The sequence below is a fragment of the Saccoglossus kowalevskii genome, chromosome 11 (genome assembly GCF_978046115.1).
Source record: "Saccoglossus kowalevskii chromosome 11, keSacKowa6.1, whole genome shotgun sequence".
Lineage (NCBI taxonomy): Eukaryota > Metazoa > Hemichordata > Enteropneusta > Harrimaniidae > Saccoglossus > Saccoglossus kowalevskii.
The window spans coordinates 4,608,719-4,633,086 of record NC_140651.1 but is presented as its reverse complement, the minus strand read 5'-3'; the positions used below and the strand labels follow the sequence as shown (position 1 = coordinate 4,633,086).

Genomic DNA, 24,368 nt, shown 5'->3' with positions numbered 1-24,368 from the left:
TCCATAATATTTCTGATATTATTTCTTTGAGATTACTGGGTGCTTTATAAGCTTTTAACTGTGACCAAAATTTTAGTATATCTCCATAAATACCTGGTAATTTGTGGTGTAATTTAACAACCTCGTAATTACAAGAAAAAAGAAACTTTTATCCTCCAAACTTATACTTTAGTATAACCAGGAACATATATAACCCCTGTACATCTTTTATTTTTGTTATTTCTTTTACGCAGATCAACAGTCAAAAAATAGAATTACAGATCTTGGAAGAAGGTAAGTTCCCGACATCTCGCGGTAATCTTCTTGTCGTAGCGACAATAATGCTGTGGACAGGAAAAACACACGGAACCGACAGCTTTCACTCCCATCTGGACGCCATTTTCCAATAGCCATGGTTTCGATTTTTTTAAATTTAAATAACCACATAACGATGGCAACATTTTAGCGGAATAGTATAGTGACCTAACACAAATCTAATTTAACATAAAATGAAAAATAAAGGTCGATTTGTGGTATTTCTTTCAAATTGGTCACGTGATATGAACGGTAGAACTTTATAAGGCACGACGCACACTATCATGGAAAATGACAAATAAAATCATCAGTGGGAGACCTAATATTCATCAAAATCATAATATTCATCAAAATTGTATAATATCAAAGCAATCGGACTTGCGGTTTTCAACAAGAAGTTGAAAATATCATCTAAATTAGAGTATTGAAGATATCATCATGAAATGAACAAATCATGAAATGAACAAATCTAAGAGAGGTCTAACCAAGGTACATATACACCAAGTATCAAATCAATCAGATTTTTAGTTTAGTTTTCAAGAAGATATGTTATTTTCAGTGACCTATTCTAGAAAACCGTTTCTATATTATGACCTCATATACGCACAACATATGAGATGTTCAATGTGCAAACAAATCAACTCCTCTTCCAAATATGGAGGCATGACATCATACCTGATAAAAAAACAGCATTGTGTTTGTTTTGTTTATTACAACGGTTTTAGATCACGAACTTGTTCGCACCTTAATTTCCTAACATAGAAATGTCTTAAAATTGTAACGAATTCGTTTGGAATATATTGTATTGTATTGTTACGCATAATCTGTAAAACATTTTCCAAATGGACACAGGATACAGCAGTGCAATTTGCCTGACTCTCAGGTTTCAATACAGTGGAATTCTACCATTAGTTTAGTAAATGATTTATAGTAATCTAAATTTTCGTTGAAGTTACCAAATATCACATTTGGATCAAGGCAAAAATAATGCCAGCATGTGGTGTATTATTCACTGATGTAATCACTTCTTTTGTGCATCAACCTTTCCACTCCAAACTAGTCATTCTCACATTACACTCGAGAGACGATGATGTCATTAACAATTGCTTATCTCCAGTATAGATCCACAGTGACGTCAGCATGTCTGACAGAAGGCATATCCACACGTATTTACTGTTGTCAGTTGTATTGTCGGCGATTCTTATCGTAAGGGGCGCTGCACCGGAATTTGACAAAGATCTCTATCTATCCAGCATCACAGAAGAGGATGAGAATGTACCGGTTTATGTTACAACGGTGAGGATGTTCGTAAAAACAAAAGCAGTGGACAAAAATGTTGTACAAACAATATTAGTATTCCCAATTTATTAAACTTGTGTTGATGAATAATTATGTGGATAGCACCAAATATGTACAATATGGTGTCCAGACCCGGGGGACACTGGCCTTACAGTTTGGCGGGGGTGTGCGGCCGGGAATAAAACGACAGACTCCATCACAGACCATTTTCATCTCAAAATCCATACCACATTAAATACCCCGGGGTCCAGACCTAGAATATATGCAATAGCGTGTATAAATGATATGCACATAAAACACAACACAACCGTGATAATAACCACAACAGAAACATGCTGACTTTACACGGTTGTGCAATATATGAACAATACATAACACTTGACCCTGAACACTCTCACGCTTTAATGTTCGACAGTTTAGACTGCATATGTAACCATCACTGATTCTGCTCATACAGGTAGGTGCTTCTGACCCGGATGGAGATACAGATATCTGGTACAGTCTGCAGAATACTTCACAGCATTATTTCAGTATTGATCCTATTACTGGTGCCATAGAAGCTATTAAACCTTTAGACAGAGAAACGACACCGGTATATCATCTTGTCGCCATAGCAACAGATGATGGGGGTGAAGGAGAATCTGGATACACTGACGTCATCGTTGAATTATTAGACATCAATGACAATTCACCATTATTTCCATATGAACCATACATAGGCTCGGTAATTGAACAATCTCCGACAGGTAGGTCAGTCAACATATTTTCGACCATTCACACACTGTCTTCTCTTCTGAGATTAAATCTTCGACTGATAAAATCGACACTTCCCACCCGCTAGTCTTATTTGACATTTTTGACACATAGCTCCGAATTGTAACTACGTGACTGTTTAATTTACGACTCCGAGAGCCATCAAGTGTGATGAAAATGTGCTCCATTTTTTTTTTCAATTCAATGAAAACCCGTAACACGCTTACGTTTTACGGTAACTCGCATTGTATTGCGACTTAGGCACCAGTGTTATGAGAGTACTGGCGGAAGACCGAGATGACATCAATACTGACCAAAATGCCAGAATAGAATATACAATCATAGAAAACGCCCTCTGGAATGGTACTGACGGTATATTTGAAATCAATTCCGCTACCAGTGAAATCAGTATATTAGTCAGTGACTTGGACAGAGAAGAGGTTGAAATTTATGAAATTGTTGTAGAGGCACGAGATGGTGGATCCCAGAGTGGTAAGTAATTCATTGCCATTGTACCATTCCAAGCATATTACTGTATGGTTGTGCTAGAGACACGATGTGATTGGTTGTGCTAGAGACACGCTGTGATTGGTTGTGCTAGAGACACGCTGTGATTTGCTGTGCTGGAGGTTCGCTGTGATTGGTGGTGCTATAGGGGCACGCTGTGATTGGTAGTGATAGAGACACACTGTGATTGATGGTGTAGATGTACGCTGTGATTGGTTGTGCTAGAGACACGCTGTGATTGGTTGTGCCAGAGACACGCTGTGATTGGTTGTGCTAGAGACACGCTGTGATTGGTTGTGCTAGAGACAGGCTGTGATTTGCTGTGCTGGAGGTTCGCTGTGATTGGTGGTGCTATAGGGGCACGCTGTGATTGGTAGTGATAGAGACACACTGTGATTGATGGTGTAGATGTACGCTGTGATTGGTTGTGCTAGAGACACGCTGTGATTGGTTGTGCTAGAGACACGCTGTGATTTGCTGTGCTGGAGGTTCGCTGTGATTGGTGGTGCTATAGGGGCACGCTGTGATTGGTAGTGATAGAGACACACTGTGATTGATGGTGTAGATGTACGCTGTGATTGGTTGTGCCTGAGACACGCTGTGATTTGTTGTGCTGGAGGTTCGCTGTGATTGGTGGTGCTATAGGGGCACGCTGTGATTGGTGGTGCTATAGGGGCACGCTGTGATTGGTGGTGATAGAGACACACTGTGATTGATGGTGTAGATGTACGCTGTGATTGGTTGTGCCAGAGACACGCTGTGATTTGTTGTGCCAGAGACACGCTGTGCTTTTTTGTGCTGGAGGTTCGGTGTGATTGGTAGTGATAGAGACACCGTGACACTGTGATTGATGGTGTAGATGTACGCTGCAATTGCTGGTGCTAGAGGTACTTTCTGACTGGTGGCAATGACATTGCATGCCTATGTTAGATGTGATATTTTTATACATAAATAATGGAATAAAGAATGGCGCTATCAAAACAATAAGTTACGTATGTCTTTTGTCAGTTACAACATCACTTCTTGCCTCTAGAAGTGAAACTAATCCATTATTTTATGATATGTTCCCATAGCAACGGCAACAGCAACAGTCGTCATCCAAGACATTAACGACATGGCGCCCAAGTTTTCCCACACGTCTTACTTTACAACCGTTAATGAGGACGCAGAAGTGGCTTCTAACGTGTATAGCGTGACTGCCACAGATCGGGACACAGATTTCATATTGACATATTATATTGTTAGTGGAAATGAAAATGACACATTTAACATTGAGAATAACAACAATGTGGGCGTGGTTACATTAAGGAGGGTAAGCACGACTCCGTATGTATCAGGTGTTCAGTCACCTTATAATTCAATACAATAGCTTTGATTCAACTCGAGTTTTAGTAAAAATCATCACAACCATTTCGGCACCTGTAGTATAAGATGTATAACGAAGCATTTATACGAGTTCCAGAGACGAATTTAACCTGACTGCGTCGATGTTTTTAAAATAATATTTTTGTTCAGGGGTTAGTACACGTATCTATTTTTTCAAATGAATTTGTTTATATTTAATATTTTTTTTTATTAATCATTAATTTCTAGTATTATTTTTTATTATTTCTGACAATTGTCCTTCACGGGGAGAATAATGAAACTAAAAAGAATCTTTGAAGCAATTAATGATTGATAAAATATAAATGAATATAAACAAATTAATAAAAAAAATGCAAATAACAACACAGATATTACTCTAATCGGATTGGTAGCGATGTTTGTGATGTTTTCTTTCGTAGCATGATTTTCTTTTCGTGTTTAGGTATAGTTTCAGCAGATTTCCAGTAAACCACTCTAGAGGATGCATCTACAAATTCATGTAGAGTTCAGAAACAATGCTGAATTGTGACTGTTTCATCCAGTAACCCATTTTCATCGAAAAGATGAACACTGCCCACGACTAAATTATAAAATATAGAAAAATCTTATTAAAACATACTGACACAGCTACGTACGATACGGCAGTTCGTGTATTGATTACTAATTAACTATTGCAGGAACTTGATTATGAAGATCCTTATCAGCCCAGGCGATACAACTTACAGTTAGGTGTCAGCGATGGTATCCAGACTGATATATCAACATTATTGATTGTTATCGAAGATATCAACGAACAGTCTCCAGTCTTTTCTCCAGACACATACGCGGTTAATTTTCCTGAGAATGTTACCATAGGAACAGAGTTGGGTACAGTTACTGCAACTGATGATAACGGTGACGTCATGTAAGTTTTTTCGTCTTCCTTCAGTTTTATAAGTTCAATAAACAACGTATTGTATGATTTCGACGAGCCCACTTCCTTATAGATCCAAGCGACGTGATATTAGATCACTTCCGGTGTTCGAGGGTTAGTTGATTAAACTCAGCGACTCGTGATCTTGATTTCATTTGAGCACATCTCACACAAGAATCTGTGTTTTCAAACAAATGTGTTTGAACAGTACAATCAATAGCTGTAACGGGTACAGTCAGAGGTCATTATGGGTCAAACCTGATCTGTACTGTATATATATGCATCAACAGATTAACCTCGTGTCTGAATGTCAGATAAATGAACAGAACTAAAAACAAATAACCGTCAATAGCAGCAATATATGGATTATGAACATGTCAAATAAATATCACACCCATTAGGATGGGGATTCTTGAGTATGTTATCTGTATCAAGTAATCATATATATACTCCGGATAGAGCTTTTATGATAGTGTTCAATCGCCAACAAGTTTTTACTATCATTGTAGGTATTCAATTGATCCAATTAGCGACCCATTGGGACAGTTCGAAGTAGACCAGCATACGGGTACGGTTACCACTGCAGCTGAACTTGATAGGGAATATACAGACATTCATACACTATATATAGTGGCCACAGATCAAGGTAATTTATAAACAGTAACACCTAAAATTGTATAGCTTAAACCACGACGTAACACACATGTATATATCGTATATGGCATGTCAATGCAGTACATTAACCTTGCATGCAATGTGTGGCAATGGCTAGCGGCGTGTCAGGCTAACTTCGGGGGGGGGGGGGACTGCGGCTGCCCATTCAACAATGATAAATACATACTTGTATTCCGACCACTTACCAGGCTCGCATCATCCCAAGTTGGGAGAATGGCGTAGAGTAACTGTTGAAAAGAACGTAAAGCTAGTCACACCATTGAAATTATGTTTATTGTGCAATTTTGAGATCTATCCTTTTTCAACTCACCGCCAACTATTGTAATATCATGCAGGAAAACCTACACTATCAAGCACTGCTGAATTTATCGTCACTTTGGAAGATGTCAATGACAACGCACCGATGTTTGCCGAGGATTACCGACCAATCCTTATTGAGAATTCCCTTCCACAACAGGACGTATTTGTAGTATCTGCCATAGATGCAGACACCGCAGTTAATGGACCACCTTATACATACACAGTTGATAATTCGAACAATATTGACGATTACTTTGATTATCAACAAGTAAATGGTAAATATATTGTTATTACTGTACACTGGCTTCTTTGAATCTATTTCGGGTGAATATTAAAAATTATTATTCCAGTCCGAGTATAAGTAAAATTCTTCGTGTTATTATGAATATCCATAATGGTTTTAATAGGTTAAGCTTGACTATTTAACATTGGTGAAGTCACATGACGCATAAATATGACGGAACAGTTTAGAAATAACATTATACTCATATCGATGTTCATAAAAATAATTTTAAGCTGTTGAGGGGGTTCAGTGGTCGACGACAAAAATTTGTGACGTGTCGTAGTCTGAGTGCTCTCAGGAAACCGTGAATCTGATGTGGCTTGAGTTTGAGGTTTAACACATTCACTTGCAAGTTGTGAAGCTACCAAAGATGGTATACAGTCACATATATCAATGAGCAGTCCGTCATATACAGAGTTCTAATCGTTTGTTATAAAGCGTTACGATGTACTTGGATGTTATTACAGAAATAACCATTACTGAAACTTTGAACGACAGTGGTTTTTAGTAGCAGTTTTCCTCAGCGTGTGTAGTGCCAGCACTTGAATGTAGTGAGATTCTCGCAGGCCAGCGAGAACTCCGGGAACTGACTAGCATGTGAACAAATAGTACATATATACAACAAGATAGCTTCGTTAATTAAAACGTTTTGTTAGAGATTTTAATTTATATTTTCAGAGAAATTAAAAGGAATCTCAAATATATAAAAATATTCGAAGCACAACTGCTAGTCACGATTTCAATATGCAGGTCTATTTTCATATTTGTCTGAGTAATTATTCTACATTACTTAAGCGGACACAATTTTACAGTACCATGACAGACTAATTTAGCTGAATGTGAACATGAGATTAAACTATATATTGTAGCTGAGAGATATTTATTTAGTTCGTAATACACTTTTGATTAATACTTTCTTTCAGATACACTGGAAATTAGTACAACAAATGTATTTGACAAAGAGGAACAGGCATATTACTACATGCATATCATTATTGCAGACGTACATGGCCTGTCAGACACTAGCACACTGACAATAGAAATTGGTGATTTAAATGATAATGCACATGTTGCTGGAGTGACTCAAATAACAGTGTACCAATATAGAGGACGCGGTGCATCACGGGTAATAGGTTCAGTTTTCGCTCCCGATCCAGATGATTATGCAAATGATGATAAAATGTATATATTCAACGGGACCTCAGATTATTTTAAGGTTAGTACTAATATTATTATGAAAGATGATTGGTATGACGTAACATTATTACAAAGGTACAACTCCAGCAGAATAACGTTTGGAGAAGCAGCAGCAACATAGAAAATTGTTGTCATTTTCCTCCAGCAAATACATATGATACGAGGTATGGTTTTAATACAATAAACATGCAAATACTAAATGTCACATTTTGCAGGTAGATAATACGACTGGAACGATTACAATAACTGATGAACGAACTCCTGAAGGCTCATATCAGTATCAAGTTGCAGTTGGAGACAATGAACATGATACACAGATATGTGACGTCATTATTGACGTCATATACATATTTGATGACGCTGTATATGATTCTGCTTCCCTTCGACTTAATGACACCACACCGGAGGAGTTTATTATGATACCCCAACCAGGGACAAACAGCCCATTGCAGAACTTTACAGACATACTTGCTGATATCCTGTCCATTGATGTCATCCATATTAATGTCTTTAGTGTTGTATTATCTGGTGTACGGCTAACAGATGTCAGATACCATATACGAGGATATCGTCCAGAGGCACTTGATGCTATTATTGTAACGAATATAGACAGGGTAAGCTAAACACGACTAGAGCTTGGCGTACAAGGAACCACTAACAACTACCAGAAACAAAAAAACAACTTATGTTGTTGAAATTGTTATATTCACAAACGTTATATATATATATTTCTAAAGTATACGCCCCTACCTTGTAACTATGTCAAGAGAGGTCATTAGTAGGAAATCATGGGCAATTATAATGACATCATAACATAATTTCCATATTGTTATTTACAGTTCAAAGATGAAGCTAACTTAGACATTACTCTAGTAAATATTAATGACTGCATGGATGAGACTGAATGTGAGGGTGGAAGCTGTAGCAATGTATTTCGAGTGGATGACAGCCAAGATGCATTGGTGGAGTCTGGATCTGCTTCACTCTCAGTTTCCATCACAACATCCACCACAGCAGAATGTCTCTGCCAATCAAAGATTTGCAAAAAAAGCACATGTGATCCAAATCCTTGCAGAAATGGCGGGCAATGCATAACAATAGAATACAGTTATCGCTGTAATTGCCCCTCTGGATACACTGGTCCACAGTGCCAGGACATTAGCAGGAGTTTCTTTGGGGATGGCTACGCTTGGTACTCAGCATTACAGTCATGCAGAGATTCACATACAAGCATAGAATTTTTAACTAGTGAAGACAATGGTTTACTTATGTACAACGGCCCAATGTCTTCATACTCGGTTTTACAACCTGATTATATTGCTGTTGGATTAGTAAATGGATTAATACAACTCAGCATAGATCTTGGATCCGGAATGGTACACATGGAAATACCAGAATCTCCACGATTAGATGATGGAAAATGGCATCGAGTAGATATATATAGAAATGGCAAAGATGTTGAGTTGATGGTAGACCACTGTGCAACATCAGTGATCACAGAATTTCCAACTCTCAGTAGCGAAGACACATCATCTTGTCTTGCTACATCAACTGTACCTGGAGATTCAGAGTATGATATGGTTTGATTTGTCTATCTACATCTATCACCAGCTGGTGCTAAGAAGCAATATATTCACTCAATACCCTTACACTTTTTTTATTTAACACCATGATGAAATGGGATTTGTGACAACTCCCTAGGCTGGACTAAGCATATTATTTTGTTTAAAATTTATCTGTAAAATACTAAGGTGATGAGAGACATACATGTGCAAATTATGAGGATTCGTTGGTATGATTAGAGTCTTTAGTAATGTTGCCATCTAATAAGTTGTCATTGCATCGATCATGGTACAAATGCACCACTTTGATCATCAACCCGCAGTTTACAATAGCTGTGCAACATATGTAATATTGTCAATGCTATTTTTGTTTCAGGCTTCTGAATCTAAACACTGCATTGCAGATTGGAGGGGTATCTCAAGAACCAGCATTCAGCTATCCTCCAGACATTGGCATTGATTTAACAGATAGATTCCACGGCTGCATCCGCAATGTTAATCAAGATGGTGAGGTATACGATTTGGGCAATCCAGCTCAAGAGGTCAATAGTGTTCCTGGATGCGTTGCTGCAGATGTTAATTGTTTTGATAACGAAGAACCATTATGCATAAATGGTACATGTATGGCAGATTTCAACACAGCATACTGTATCTGTGATTCTGGTTACTATGGTGATAGATGTAGTATTTTGGCCCCGGAATACGACTTCGCTGATGATAGTTATGTCACATACAGTCTCAATGGTAACTTAAGTTTGGTAGACCGAGCGTCAGATTACCAGATTATGTTCCGTACTCGTGATGCAAATGGAATGATCTGGAGAATCTCATCAGAAGAAGGAAGAGATGGACTCGAATATATAATAATTGCACTGAATAATGGCACTATTCAAGTCCACTATGACCTTGGAGATGGGCTGCAAATCATTGCCTTAGATGGTATGACAGTTAACAATGGTGTGTGGCATACTGTACATGTGCTGAGACAGCGTAATCACTTCCTGGTCACATTAGATGATGGTGGAGATGCATGTCACCAAACCGAGTATGCTGGTGCTGTATTCAGAGAACTGAAGGTTGACACAGAAAGTCTTGTCATTGGTGGTAATTTAGATTCTGGAACACTTTCCCATAATTTCAACGGATGTTTGAGCGATGCACGAATAAACAATGTTTATATCGGTTTCGATGGTGATATAGACGGAACAATTGCAATTCCTTCAGATGGTGTGACAGAGGGATGTTACTCATATGTATGTCAAGACGTTGAATGTCAAGATCCACTTGAATGTCAAGACATGTGGCGTGAGTACGAGTGCGCCTGTAATCTTGGAGAATACGAGTCAGATGGACAATGCATAGAGATAGATGAATGTGTTGATGCTCCATGTCTCAATGACGGCAACTGCCAAGATGGTACGACCAGTTTCACATGCAACTGTAATGATCAATACTGGGGTCATATCTGCCAGTATGAGAGTGCATGTGCAACAGACCCATGTGAGAACAGTGGCGAGTGTGAGGACATTTTGAGTGGTTTTAAGTGCCAATGCAAACCTGGTTACATCGGTGATACTTGCAACATGTATAATAAATGTTATGATGAGCCTTGTGAAAATGGAGGTTCGTGTACACCTATAGGGGACAGTGATTATGTCTGCGACTGTGAATTTGGTTACATAGGAAACGAGTGTGAGGAGACAGATGAATGTGCAGTCAACCCATGTATAAATGGTGGAACATGTGTAGATGGTGAGGACTCGTACACTTGTGAATGTCCTGGGGGGTTCTTTGGTGATGAATGCCGCCTCACAGACTTTTGTTACTCTGAACCATGTATCAATGGTAACTGCACCTTGGTATATGGTTTATTCATTCCAACTGGATATGAATGCAACTGTGAGATCGGGTGGTTAGGAGAGACTTGCAGTGAGAAAGATTACTGCAACCCAAACCCTTGCAAGAACGATGGACTCTGTGAGATGGTAGATGAAGGATTCAGCTGTACATGTGACTGGAGCTGGGAAGGCGATACCTGTGAAGACTATGATAACATTACAGCTAGAATTACCGTTGGTGTGACACTGATTGGTGCTTTCTGTGTCATTGTTCCTCTCATTATTGCTTTACTGTGTGCTAGGAAATATGAAAAGAAGCAGAGGAAGCGTGCATATTTCGAAGACAATCCAACAGAATTGGGTGAATTGGGACACAGTAAGTTCATTTCATTACATCAGTTTGGGTATTCATGATGTCGGTGTCATGAATTATTCACCTTCCAGGACTACTATGTGTATTACGAATATATGTTACATAGCATGGTACTTGTCAGGGATTATCATGCAAATGAAAATATGAACTTATTATACATGTAGCTTCAAATGTTGCAGCATGCTATAATATTTGTAGTGATGGACAGATTATCTGCATATTACTGTGCATTAGTTGTCGTATTTCCATTGTAGTTTTTGTGCATAGTTTGTGTTATCTTCTTAATAAACTCATCTAATATTCTTTTTCAGGTAATTCACACAAATTGAGTGACATTGCTGGGAGTGAAGATGGAAATGTAGTTCAATCTCAGATGTACAAACAAAATAATGATTATTCAGAAATATATCCTACACAAAGTGGGAATGAAGAAAATGGAACAGCAAACAAGGGATTTGTCGTCTACGATAACGCTGAGGGGTTGGAATTGAAAGACAACTCTGATTCTGGAGAATAAATATAGTCATAGCACCTGTGAATAATTAATATGTATGAAACAAAAAAATCATTATCGCATAGAAAGCATTGCCCGAATTCCATTGAAATCATTGATAGGGTTTTTGAGACATTGTTCAGAAAGTCAAGCAGGAATTTGTTTGTGTACCAGTACAATACATATTAATTTACAACTGTAATTGTTTTCATGTCTACCAGTCAAGAATATACACTTTAAGTAATTGTTAATGTGTTTCTTTCATGACAATGTAATTTTTGTATCATCTTTTTTATAAGTATTTTCGTCGTTCCTAAAAGATCGTAAGCCCAATTGTTTTAATTTTTATTATACGCATGACTGTTTTTCGTCAAACACAAATTTGATAATTTGGATGCAATAATTTGATGTTTTGTTTTATTGTTATCTTATTCTCATAAACGTTACAATTTGAAAAGTATGTAAATAAATATGTGCACAGATCATGGGATAATTTTTTTTTTATATTTATTTCAGGCAGAGTCTATATAGAATAATTACAAAACAATAATAGAAAAAGATATAGAGTTATAATAAAATACATTCATTAAGTTTATGCAAGAAAATTAAAAAAAATCAAGTTATTCCAGTACTGCAATAAATAACCATACAAATAATGTCTTTTAGAAAAAGAATATACAAATCAATCGAGTGTTTCTTCTTCAAAGCAAATTGATTATCTAGAGTTTCAATAATAATATACAGTTATAAGTCACAATTTTAAAATCAGACATAAGACAGTTATTTACAACGCGGTTAATACTTGCGTACTAAAACCCTTCGGGCCAAGCACTTGCGTTCATAATTGGCTAAAAGTTGGGTGCAGATGGCAACAAGGCATAAGTATCAAACTTATGCGGACCACATTTATAATGTTCATATTATTGGCAATATAATTTACAATCATTTCAGTGGTGCTTTCAGGACCCAGTCTGGAAATAAACACACTCATTCGTTTCTCTACTACAGTCATATGACCATAACTGTTGTGAGTTCCAATAACAACAATACGTGCGCTGGGTTCTGGACGATAGCGAGTGTGAATCCGAGAGTCAGCACTGATATCCCGTGGTTTTCGTCCAGCTTTATAAATCAAATCGGGTTTATTAGCATCAGTTGGTTCGTTTAGGCCTTTGGCGACAACTTCAGCATAACTGCGATGTCTCTGGCGGTGATGACGTCTATCCTATCGTAATATGAAATCCGAGTCATCTGGCAACGTAATGTTATTCACAGTCTTGGTTACACATTCCTTAATTAACATTAACTTGGTAAGCAGCATTACGTAATTCATTATTTTGAACACACGGCATTGATGGCGGTTGATTATCACAAAGGAAATGTCTTTGTTCAGAGTGAATAGGGTTAGATAAACCCAATTTATACTTTATGTTACAAAAGTACCGATTGAAACGCTTATATTCCCAGAGATACCTGCATATGTAGTAACATGTAGCGACACCACCCCTTAGACACATGCATATGTAGTCAATACAGGTGCCTCCCCCTAGAGATACCTGCATATGCAGTAAAGACAGGCACCTATCATAGAGATACTTGTATATAGAGGGAATACAGGCACCTCATTATCCCATAAACTCATAGTTGCTGTCGACATAGGAAGTAAAGTAAGCAAATAACACCGAATAAACGGCAAGGTAAAGACTATGTCTAATTATAGTAAATACGTACTGCGTGCGTGACTCGAACCGGCGCTCGCGTACGGCACCTAATCGCCTAGCTTCACGCCACTACACGTCTTCCCCTCGGCCACCGGGCATCCCCAAAAAAGGATGCTTAATAACCGAGCTTATTACGTGCAGAGAACGTGAAACCCGTCCACGCGATACGCGCCACACAGCATGGCCAGAATGCGGCAAAGGCCTTCAGATCTGGCTGTAGTAGGATGGTGAAAGTAACGGTACAGCATTTTAACAGTGAATAAGTACTGAGAAATAATTTTTAAACTCATAGTTGCTGTCGACATAGGAAGTAAAGTAAGCAAATAACACCGAATAAACGGCAAGGTAAAGACTATGTCTAATTATAGTAAATACGTACTGCGTGCGTGACTCGAACCGGCGCTCGCGTACGGCACCTAATCGCCTAGCTTCACGCCACTACACGTCTTCCCCTCGGCCACCGGGCATCCCCAAAAAAGGATGCTTAATAACCGAGCTTATTACGTGCAGAGAACGTGAAACCCGTCCACGCGATACGCGCCACACAGCATGGCCAGAATGCGGCAAAGGCCTTCAGATCTGGCTGTAGTAGGATGGTGAAAGTAACGGTACAGCATTTTAACAGTGAATAAGTACTGAGAAATAATTTTTAAACTCATAGTTGCTGTCGACATAGGAAGTAAAGTAAGCAAATAACACCGAATAAACGGCAAGGTAAAGACTATGTCTAATTATAGTAAATACGTACTGCGTGCGTGACTCGAACCGGCGCTCGCGTACGGCACCTAATCGCCTAGCTTCACGCCACTACACGTCTTCCCCTCGGCCACCGGGCATCCCCAAAAAAGGATGCTTAATAACCGAGCTTATTATGTGCAGAGAACGTGAAACCCGTCCACGCGATACGCGCCACACAGCATGGCCAGAATGCGGCAAAGGCCTTCAGATCTGGCTGTAGTAGGATGGTGAAAGTAACGGTACAGCATTTTAACAGTGAATAAGTACTGAGAAATAATTTTTAAACTCATAGTTGCTGTCGACATAGGAAGTAAAGTAAGCAAATAACACCGAATAAACGGCAAGGTAAAGACTATGTCTAATTATAGTAAATACGTACTGCGTGCGTGACTCGAACCGGCGCTCGCGTACGGCACCTAATCGCCTAGCTTCACGCCACTACACGTCTTCCCCTCGGCCACCGGGCATCCCCAAAAAAGGATGCTTAATAACCGAGCTTATTACGTGCAGAGAACGTGAAACCCGTCCACGCGATACGCGCCACACAGCATGGCCAGAATGCGGCAAAGGCCTTCAGATCTGGCTGTAGTAGGATGGTGAAAGTAACGGTACAGCATTTTAACAGTGAATAAGTACTGAGAAATAATTTTTAAACTCATAGTTGCTGTCGACATAGGAAGTAAAGTAAGCAAATAACACCGAATAAACGGCAAGGTAAAGACTATGTCTAATTATAGTAAATACGTACTGCGTGCGTGACTCGAACCGGCGCTCGCGTACGGCACCTAATCGCCTAGCTTCACGCCACTACACGTCTTCCCCTCGGCCACCGGGCATCCCCAAAAAAGGATGCTTAATAACCGAGCTTATTACGTGCAGAGAACGTGAAACCCGTCCACGCGATACGCGCCACACAGCATGGCCAGAATGCGGCAAAGGCCTTCAGATCTGGCTGTAGTAGGATGGTGAAAGTAACGGTACAGCATTTTAACAGTGAATAAGTACTGAGAAATAATTTTTAAACTCATAGTTGCTGTCGACATAGGAAGTAAAGTAAGCAAATAACACCGAATAAACGGCAAGGTAAAGACTATGTCTAATTATAGTAAATACGTACTGCGTGCGTGACTCGAACCGGCGCTCGCGTACGGCACCTAATCGCCTAGCTTCACGCCACTACACGTCTTCCCCTCGGCCACCGGGCATCCCCAAAAAAGGATGCTTAATAACCGAGCTTATTATGTGCAGAGAACGTGAAACCCGTCCACGCGATACGCGCCACACAGCATGGCCAGAATGCGGCAAAGGCCTTCAGATCTGGCTGTAGTAGGATGGTGAAAGTAACGGTACAGCATTTTAACAGTGAATAAGTACTGAGAAATAATTTTTAAACTCATAGTTGCTGTCGACATAGGAAGTAAAGTAAGCAAATAACACCGAATAAACGGCAAGGTAAAGACTATGTCTAATTATAGTAAATACGTACTGCGTGCGTGACTCGAACCGGCGCTCGCGTACGGCACCTAATCGCCTAGCTTCACGCCACTACACGTCTTCCCCTCGGCCACCGGGCATCCCCAAAAAAGGATGCTTAATAACCGAGCTTATTACGTGCAGAGAACGTGAAACCCGTCCACGCGATACGCGCCACACAGCATGGCCAGAATGCGGCAAAGGCCTTCAGATCTGGCTGTAGTAGGATGGTGAAAGTAACGGTACAGCATTTTAACAGTGAATAAGTACTGAGAAATAATTTTTAAACTCATAGTTGCTGTCGACATAGGAAGTAAAGTAAGCAAATAACACCGAATAAACGGCAAGGTAAAGACTATGTCTAATTATAGTAAATACGTACTGCGTGCGTGACTCGAACCGGCGCTCGCGTACGGCACCTAATCGCCTAGCTTCACGCCACTACACGTCTTCCCCTCGGCCACCGGGCATCCCCAAAAAAGGATGCTTAATAACCGAGCTTATTACGTGCAGAGAACGTGAAACCCGTCCACGCGATACGCGCCATACAGCATGGCCAGAATGCGGCAAAGGCCTTCAGATCTGGCTGTAGTAGGATGGTGAAAGTAACGGTACAGCATTTTAACAGTGAATAAGTACTGAGAAATAATTTTTAAACTCATAGTTGCTGTCGACATAGGAAGTAAAGTAAGCAAATAACACCGAATAAACGGCAAGGTAAAGACTATGTCTAATTATAGTAAATACGTACTGCGTGCGTGACTCGAACCGGCGCTCGCGTACGGCACCTAATCGCCTAGCTTCACGCCACTACACGTCTTCCCCTCGGCCACCGGGCATCCCCAAAAAAGGATGCTTAATAACCGAGCTTATTACGTGCAGAGAACGTGAAACCCGTCCACGCGATACGCGCCACACAGCATGGCCAGAATGCGGCAAAGGCCTTCAGATCTGGCTGTAGTAGGATGGTGAAAGTAACGGTACAGCATTTTAACAGTGAATAAGTACTGAGAAATAATTTTTAAACTCATAGTTGCTGTCGACATAGGAAGTAAAGTAAGCAAATAACACCGAATAAACGGCAAGGTAAAGACTATGTCTAATTATAGTAAATACGTACTGCGTGCGTGACTCGAACCGGCGCTCGCGTACGGCACCTAATCGCCTAGCTTCACGCCACTACACGTCTTCCCCTCGGCCACCGGGCATCCCCAAAAAAGGATGCTTAATAACCGAGCTTATTACGTGCAGAGAACGTGAAACCCGTCCACGCGATACGCGCCACACAGCATGGCCAGAATGCGGCAAAGGCCTTCAGATCTGGCTGTAGTAGGATGGTGAAAGTAACGGTACAGCATTTTAACAGTGAATAAGTACTGAGAAATAATTTTTAAACTCATAGTTGCTGTCGACATAGGAAGTAAAGTAAGCAAATAACACCGAATAAACGGCAAGGTAAAGACTATGTCTAATTATAGTAAATACGTACTGCGTGCGTGACTCGAACCGGCGCTCGCGTACGGCACCTAATCGCCTAGCTTCACGCCACTACACGTCTTCCCCTCGGCCACCGGGCATCCCCAAAAAAGGATGCTTAATAACCGAGCTTATTATGTGCAGAGAACGTGAAACCCGTCCACGCGATACGCGCCACACAGCATGGCCAGAATGCGGCAAAGGCCTTCAGATCTGGCTGTAGTAGGATGGTGAAAGTAACGGTACAGCATTTTAACAGTGAATAAGTACTGAGAAATAATTTTTAAACTCATAGTTGCTGTCGACATAGGAAGTAAAGTAAGCAAATAACACCGAATAAACGGCAAGGTAAAGACTATGTCTAATTATAGTAAATACGTACTGCGTGCGTGACTCGAACCGGCGCTCGCGTACGGCACCTAATCGCCTAGCTTCACGCCACTACACGTCTTCCCCTCGGCCACCGGGCATCCCCAAAAAAGGATGCTTAATAACCGAGCTTATTACGTGCAGAGAACGTGAAACCCGTCCACGCGATACGCGCCACACAGCATGGCCAGAATGCGGCAAAGGCCTTCAGATCTGGCTGTAGTAGGATGGTGAAAGTAACGGTACAGCATTTTAACAGTGAATAAGTACTGAGAAATAATTTTTAAACTCATAGTTGCTGTCGACATAGGAAGTAAAGTAAGCAAATAACACCGAATAAACGGCAAGGTAAAGACTATGTCTAATTATAGTAAATACGTACTGCGTGCGTGACTCGAACCGGCGCTCGCGTACGGCACCTAATCGCCTAGCTTCACGCCACTACACGTCTTCCCCTCGGCCACCGGGCATCCCCAAAAAAGGATGCTTAATAACCGAGCTTATTACGTGCAGAGAACGTGAAACCCGTCCACGCGATACGCGCCATACAGCATGGCCAGAATGCGGCAAAGGCCTTCAGATCTGGCTGTAGTAGGATGGTGAAAGTAACGGTACAGCATTTTAACAGTGAATAAGTACTGAGAAATAATTTTTAAACTCATAGTTGCTGTCGACATAGGAAGTAAAGTAAGCAAATAACACCGAATAAACGGCAAGGTAAAGACTATGTCTAATTATAGTAAATACGTACTGCGTGCGTGACTCGAACCGGCGCTCGCGTACGGCACCTAATCGCCTAGCTTCACGCCACTACACGTCTTCCCCTCGGCCACCGGGCATCCCCAAAAAAGGATGCTTAATAACCGAGCTTATTACGTGCAGAGAACGTGAAACCCGTCCACGCGATACGCGCCACACAGCATGGCCAGAATGCGGCAAAGGCCTTCAGATCTGGCTGTAGTAGGATGGTGAAAGTAACGGTACAGCATTTTAACAGTGAATAAGTACTGAGAAATAATTTTTAAACTCATAGTTGCTGTCGACATAGGAAGTAAAGTAAGCAAATAACACCGAATAAACGGCAAGGTAAAGACTATGTCTAATTATAGTAAATACGATACCCGGTGGCCGAGGGGAAGACGTGTAGTGGCGTGAAGCTAGGCGATTAGGTGCCGTACGCGAGCGCCGGTTCGAGTCACGCACGCAGTACGTATTTACTATAATTAGACATAGTCTTTACCTTGCCGTTTATTCGGTGTTATTTGCTTACTTTACTTCCTATGTCGACAGCAACTATGAGTTTAAAAATTATTTCTCAGTACTTATTCACTGTTAAAATGCTGTACCGTTACTTTCACCATCCTACTACAGCCAGATCTGAAGGCCTTTGCCGCATTCTGGCCATGCTGTGTGGCGCGTATCGCGTGGACGGGTTTCACGTTCTCTGCACGTAATAAGCTCGGTTATTAAGCATCCTTTTTTGGGGATGCCCGGTGGCCGAGGGGAAGACGTGTAGTGGCGTGAAGCTAGGCGATTAGGTGCCGTACGCGAGCGCCGGTTCGAGTCACGCACGCAGTACGTATTTACTATAATTAGACATAGTCTTTACCTTGCCGTTTATTCGGTGTTATTTGCTTACTTTACTTCCTATGTCGACAGCAACTATGAGTTTAACAATTATTTCTCAGTACTTATTCACTGTTAAAATGCTGTACCGTTACTTTCACCATCCTACTACAGCCAGATCTGAAGGCCTTTGCCGCATTCTGGCCATGCTGTGTGGCGCGTATCGCGTGGACGGGTTTCACGTTCTCTGCACGTAATAAGCTCGGTTATTAAGCATCCTTTTTTGGGGATACCCGGTGGCCGAGGGGAAGACGTGTAGTGGCGTGAAGCTAGGCGATTAGGTGCCGTACGCGAGCGCCGGTTCGAGTCACGCACGCAGTACGTATTTACTATAATTAGACATAGTCTTTACCTTGCCGTTTATTCGGTGTTATTTGCTTTCATTATCCCATATAGTATATAGTAAATACAAGCACCACCGCATAATTAGTAAAGACATAATGAGAAATGAATGTGTTGTACTACTTTCAGTACCCATATTCCAGCGCATGTATCTGTATGACCAGTGAAGTTCTAAGTCTTTGTACCGCTGGGTGCCTGTGCTTGCTTAAAGTAGTGCCAAAGTGCATGTTCATAGGGTGCCTGCTAAAGAAACTAATGACAATAACCAACATGTTGTTGTAATCAGCCTTGGCAGTGCCACAGTGCACGTGCGTAACAACTCATTGTGCAGTGTTTTAATGGAGTCGTCTTTGGCAATGTTCCTACCCAACACTGTGTTGATATTATGTTTCTTACCATGGATGGAGCTTACTTAAGTTACTGACACTGACATAGACATGTTTGTGTCTGGTGTTGTAAACAACAAGAGTGTAATCTCGAAGGGAGTGGAGCATAGTTTTTACTAGTCCTGATAAAGCTCATGAGCATAATCTGTATGCATGCTCTCATGACAAAAACATGTTCCTCTCATGACAAAAACATGTTCCTCTCATGACAAAAACATGTTCCTCTCATGACAAAAACATGTTCCTCTCATGACAAAAACATGTTCCTCTCATGACAAAAACATGTTCCTCTCATGACAAAAACATGTTCCTCTCATGACAAAAACATGTTCCTCTCATGACAAAAACATGTTCCTCTCATGACAAAAACATGTTCCTCTCATGACAAAAACATGTTCCTCTCATGACAAAAACATGTTCCTCTCATGACAAAAACATGTTCCTCTCATGACAAAAACATGTTCCTCTCATGACAAAAACATGTTCCTCTCATGACAAAAACATGTTCCTCTCATGACAAAAACATGTTCCTCTCATGACAAAAACATGTTCCTCTCATGACAAAAACATGTTCGGCTTGGGAACTGACAGTAGTCCTCAAACATCGGGCAGTCTACTGATTGAGTGGTCTATTAGCAGTGACGGGAGTGGTGTCCGCCATTGATTTGGATAGAGCAGCATTATTAGTGTAATTGCGTGTTGTTTGATTTGAAAGGGGGGAACATATTTCCTTCACCAGCTGATGGACATTGTGATCCATGCCAGTGCTATCTGACGGGGGGGGGGGGGGGGTCAGAAACACAGGTGTGCAGCAGTGAGAAAAAGAGATTGATGGATGGTTCTGGTCATAGATTGTACAGTTCTGTGGCAATCTGATAAAAGATCTATCTACATGACTGCATGACAGTGCAATTGGCTATGGTACTGTGGATCCCACAGATGTGCTCTAACTCTAAGATGATGTTGTACATTGTATACCAGCCAAAAATTTCCACTGTCTGTCGAGCTGTTTACAAGCCATGGCCTTGTTCCTCCTTCTTGTTGAGGTTGGTTGCTGTCGAGAACTTTCCTCAATGCAGTGTGTTGTTTTTTCTTACATATCTAATTTGGTACACCAAAAATATAATTAGAATATTGTTACTGTCTACAGGAACCACTTCGACATGCAGTCACAGTGACTTTTACTGGGGTACTCAAGGCATGGAGTCACAGTGACTTTTACTGGGGTACTCAAGGCATGGAGTCACAGTGACTTTTACTGGGGTACTCAAGGCATGGAGTCACAGTGACTTTTACTGGGGTACTCAAGGCATGGCGAGTCGCAGTGATTTTTACTGGGGTACTGAAGGCATGGAGTCACAGTGATTTTTACTGAGGTACTCAAGACATGAAGTCACAGTGATTTTTACTGGGGTACTCAAGACATGGAGTCACAGTGATTTTTACTGGGTTCATGAAAACAGTCACAGTGACTTTTACTGGGGTACTGAAGACATGGAGTCACAGTGACTTTTACTTGGGGTACTCAAGGCATGGAGTCACAGTGACTTTTACTGGGGTACTCAAGGCATGGAGTCACAGTGACTTTTACTGGGGTACTCAAGGCATGGAGTCACAGTGACTTTACTGGGTTCATGAAGACATGGAGTCACAGTGACTTTTACTGGCTTCATAAAGACAGAGTCACAGTGAATTTTACTTGGGTACTCAAGGCATGGAGTCACATTAACTTTTACTGGGGTACTCAAGGCATGGAGTCACAGTGACTTTTACTGGGGTACTCAAGGCATGGAGTCACAGTGACTTTTACTGGGGGTACTCAAGGCATGGAGTCACAGTGACTTTTACTGGGGTACTCAAGGCATGGAGTCACAGTGACTTTACTGGGTTCATGAAGACATGGAGTCACAGTGACTTTTACTGGGGTACTCAAGGCATGGAGTCACAGTGACTTTTACTGGGGTACTCAAGGCATGGAGTCACAGTGACTTTTACTGGGGTACTCAAGGCATGGCGTCACAGTGACTTTTACTGGCTTCATGAAGACAGAGTCACAGAGAATTTTACTGGGGTACTCAAGGCATGGAGTCACAGTGACTTTTACTGGGGTACTCAAGGCATGGCGTCACAGTGACTTTTACTGGCTTCATGAAGACAGAGTCACAGTGAATTTTACTGGGGTACTCAAGGCATGGAGTCACAGTGACTTTTACTGGGGTACTCAAGGCATGGAGTCACAGTGAATTTTACTTGGGTACTCAAGGCATGGAGTCACATTAACTTTTACTGGGGTACTCAAGGCATGGAGTCACAGTGACTTTACTGGGTTCATGAAGACATGGAGTCACAGTGACTTTTACTGGGGTACTCAAGGCATGAGGTCACAGTGACTTTTACTGGGGTACTCAAGGCATGGAGTCACAGTGACTTTACTGGGTTCATGAAGACATGGAGTCACAGTGACTTTTACTTGGGGTACTCAAGGCATGGAGTCACAGTGCCTTTTACTGGGATACTCAAGGCATGGAGTCACAGTGACTTTTACTGGGGTACTCAAGGCATGGAGTCACAGTGACTTTTACTGGGGTACTCAAGGCATGGGGTCACAGTGACTTTTACTGGGGTACTCAAGGCATGGAGTCACAGTGACTTTACTGGGTTCATGAAGACATGGAGTCACAGTGACTTTTACTGGCTTCATAAAGACAGAGTCACAGTGAATTTTACTTGGGTACTCAAGGCATGGAGTCACAGTGACTTTTACTGGGGTACTCAAGGCATGGAGTCACAGTGACTTTACTGGGTTCATGAAGACATGGAGTCACAGTGACTTTTACTGGGGTACTCAAGGCATGGAGTCACAGTGACTTTTACTGGGGTACTCAAGGCATGGAGTCACAGTGACTTTACTGGGTTCATGAAGACATGGAGTCACAGTGAATTTTACTGGGGTACTCAAGGCATGGAGTCACAGTGACTTTTACTGGGGTACTCAAGGCATGGAGTCACAGTGACTTTACTGGGTTCATGAAGACAGAGTCACAGTGAATTTTACTGGGGTACTCAAGGCATGGAGTCACAGTGACTTTTACTGGGGTACTCAAGGCATGGCGTCACAGTGACTTTTACTGGCTTCATGAAGACAGAGTCACAGTGATTTTACTTGGGTACTCAAGGCATGGAGTCACATTAACTTTTACTGGGGTACTCAAGGCATGGTGTCACAGTGACTTTACTGGGTTCATGAAGACATGGAGTCACAGTGACTTTTACTGGGGTACTCAAGGCATGAGGTCACAGTGACTTTTACTGGGGTACTCAAGGCATGGAGTCACAGTGACTTTTACTGGGCTACTCAAGGCATGGAGTCACAGTGACTTTTACTGGGTTCATGAAGACAGAGTCAGTGAATTTTACTTGGGTACTCAAAACATGGAGTCACAGTGACTTTTACTGGGGTACTCAAGGCATGGAGTCACAGTGACTTTTACTGGGGTACTCAAGGCATGGAGTCAGTGACTTTTACTGGGTTCATGAAAACAGTCACAGTGACTTTCACTGGGGTACTGAAGACATGGAGTCACAGTGACTTTTACTGGCTTCATAAAGACAGAGTCACAGTGAATTTTACTTGGGTACTCAAGGCATGGAGTCACATTAACTTTTACTGGGGTACTCAAGGCATGGAGTCACAGTGACTTTACTGGGTTCATGAAGACATGGAGTCACAGTGACTTTTACTGGGGTACTCAAGACATGGAGTCACAGTGACTTTTACTGGGGTACTCAAGGCATGGAGTCACAGTGACTTTTACTGGGTTCATGAAGACATGGAGTCACAGTGACTTTTACTGGGGTACTCAAGGCATGGAGTCACAGTGACTTTTACTGGGGTACTCAAGGCATTGAGTCACAGTGACTTTTACTGGGTTCATGAAGACATAGAGTCACAGTGACTTTTACTGGGGTACTGAAGACATGGAGTCACAGTGACTTTTACTGGGGTACTCAAGGCATGGAGTCAGTGACTTTTACTGAGGACATGAAGACATGGAGTCACAGTAACGTTTACTGAGGTCGTGAAGACATGGAGTCACAGTGACTTTACTGGGATACTCAAGGCATGGAGTCACAGTGACTTTTACTGGGGTACTCAAGGCATGGAGTCACAGTGACTTTTACTGGGGTACTCAAGGCATGGAGTCACAGTGACTTTTACTGGGTTCATGAAGACAGAGTCACAGTGAATTTTACTTGGGTACTCAAGGCATGGAGTCACAGTGACTTTTACTGGGTTCATGAAAACATGGAGTCACAGTGACTTTTACTGGGGTACTCAAGGCATGGTGTCACAGTGACTTTTACTGGGGTACTCAAGGCATTGA

At 41.3% G+C, this 24,368-nt stretch overlaps 1 protein-coding gene across 1 annotated transcript; it reads left to right on the top strand.

Moving 5' to 3' along the window:
• Positions 1 to 1,434: 1,434 nt before the first annotated feature.
• On the top strand, positions 1,435 to 12,335 carry LOC100370979 (neural-cadherin-like). Its single transcript, XM_085505580.1, has 12 exons — positions 1,435 to 1,590; positions 2,051 to 2,339; positions 2,608 to 2,838; positions 3,927 to 4,165; positions 4,896 to 5,122; positions 5,641 to 5,777; positions 6,142 to 6,381; positions 7,313 to 7,605; positions 7,802 to 8,200; positions 8,426 to 9,156; positions 9,525 to 11,362; positions 11,671 to 12,335. Exons 1-12 carry the CDS (start codon positions 1,435 to 1,437, stop codon positions 11,874 to 11,876), a joined length of 4,986 nt encoding a protein of 1,661 aa, XP_085361706.1. The 3' UTR covers positions 11,877 to 12,335.
• The last annotated feature ends 12,033 nt before the right edge of the window (positions 12,336 to 24,368 follow it).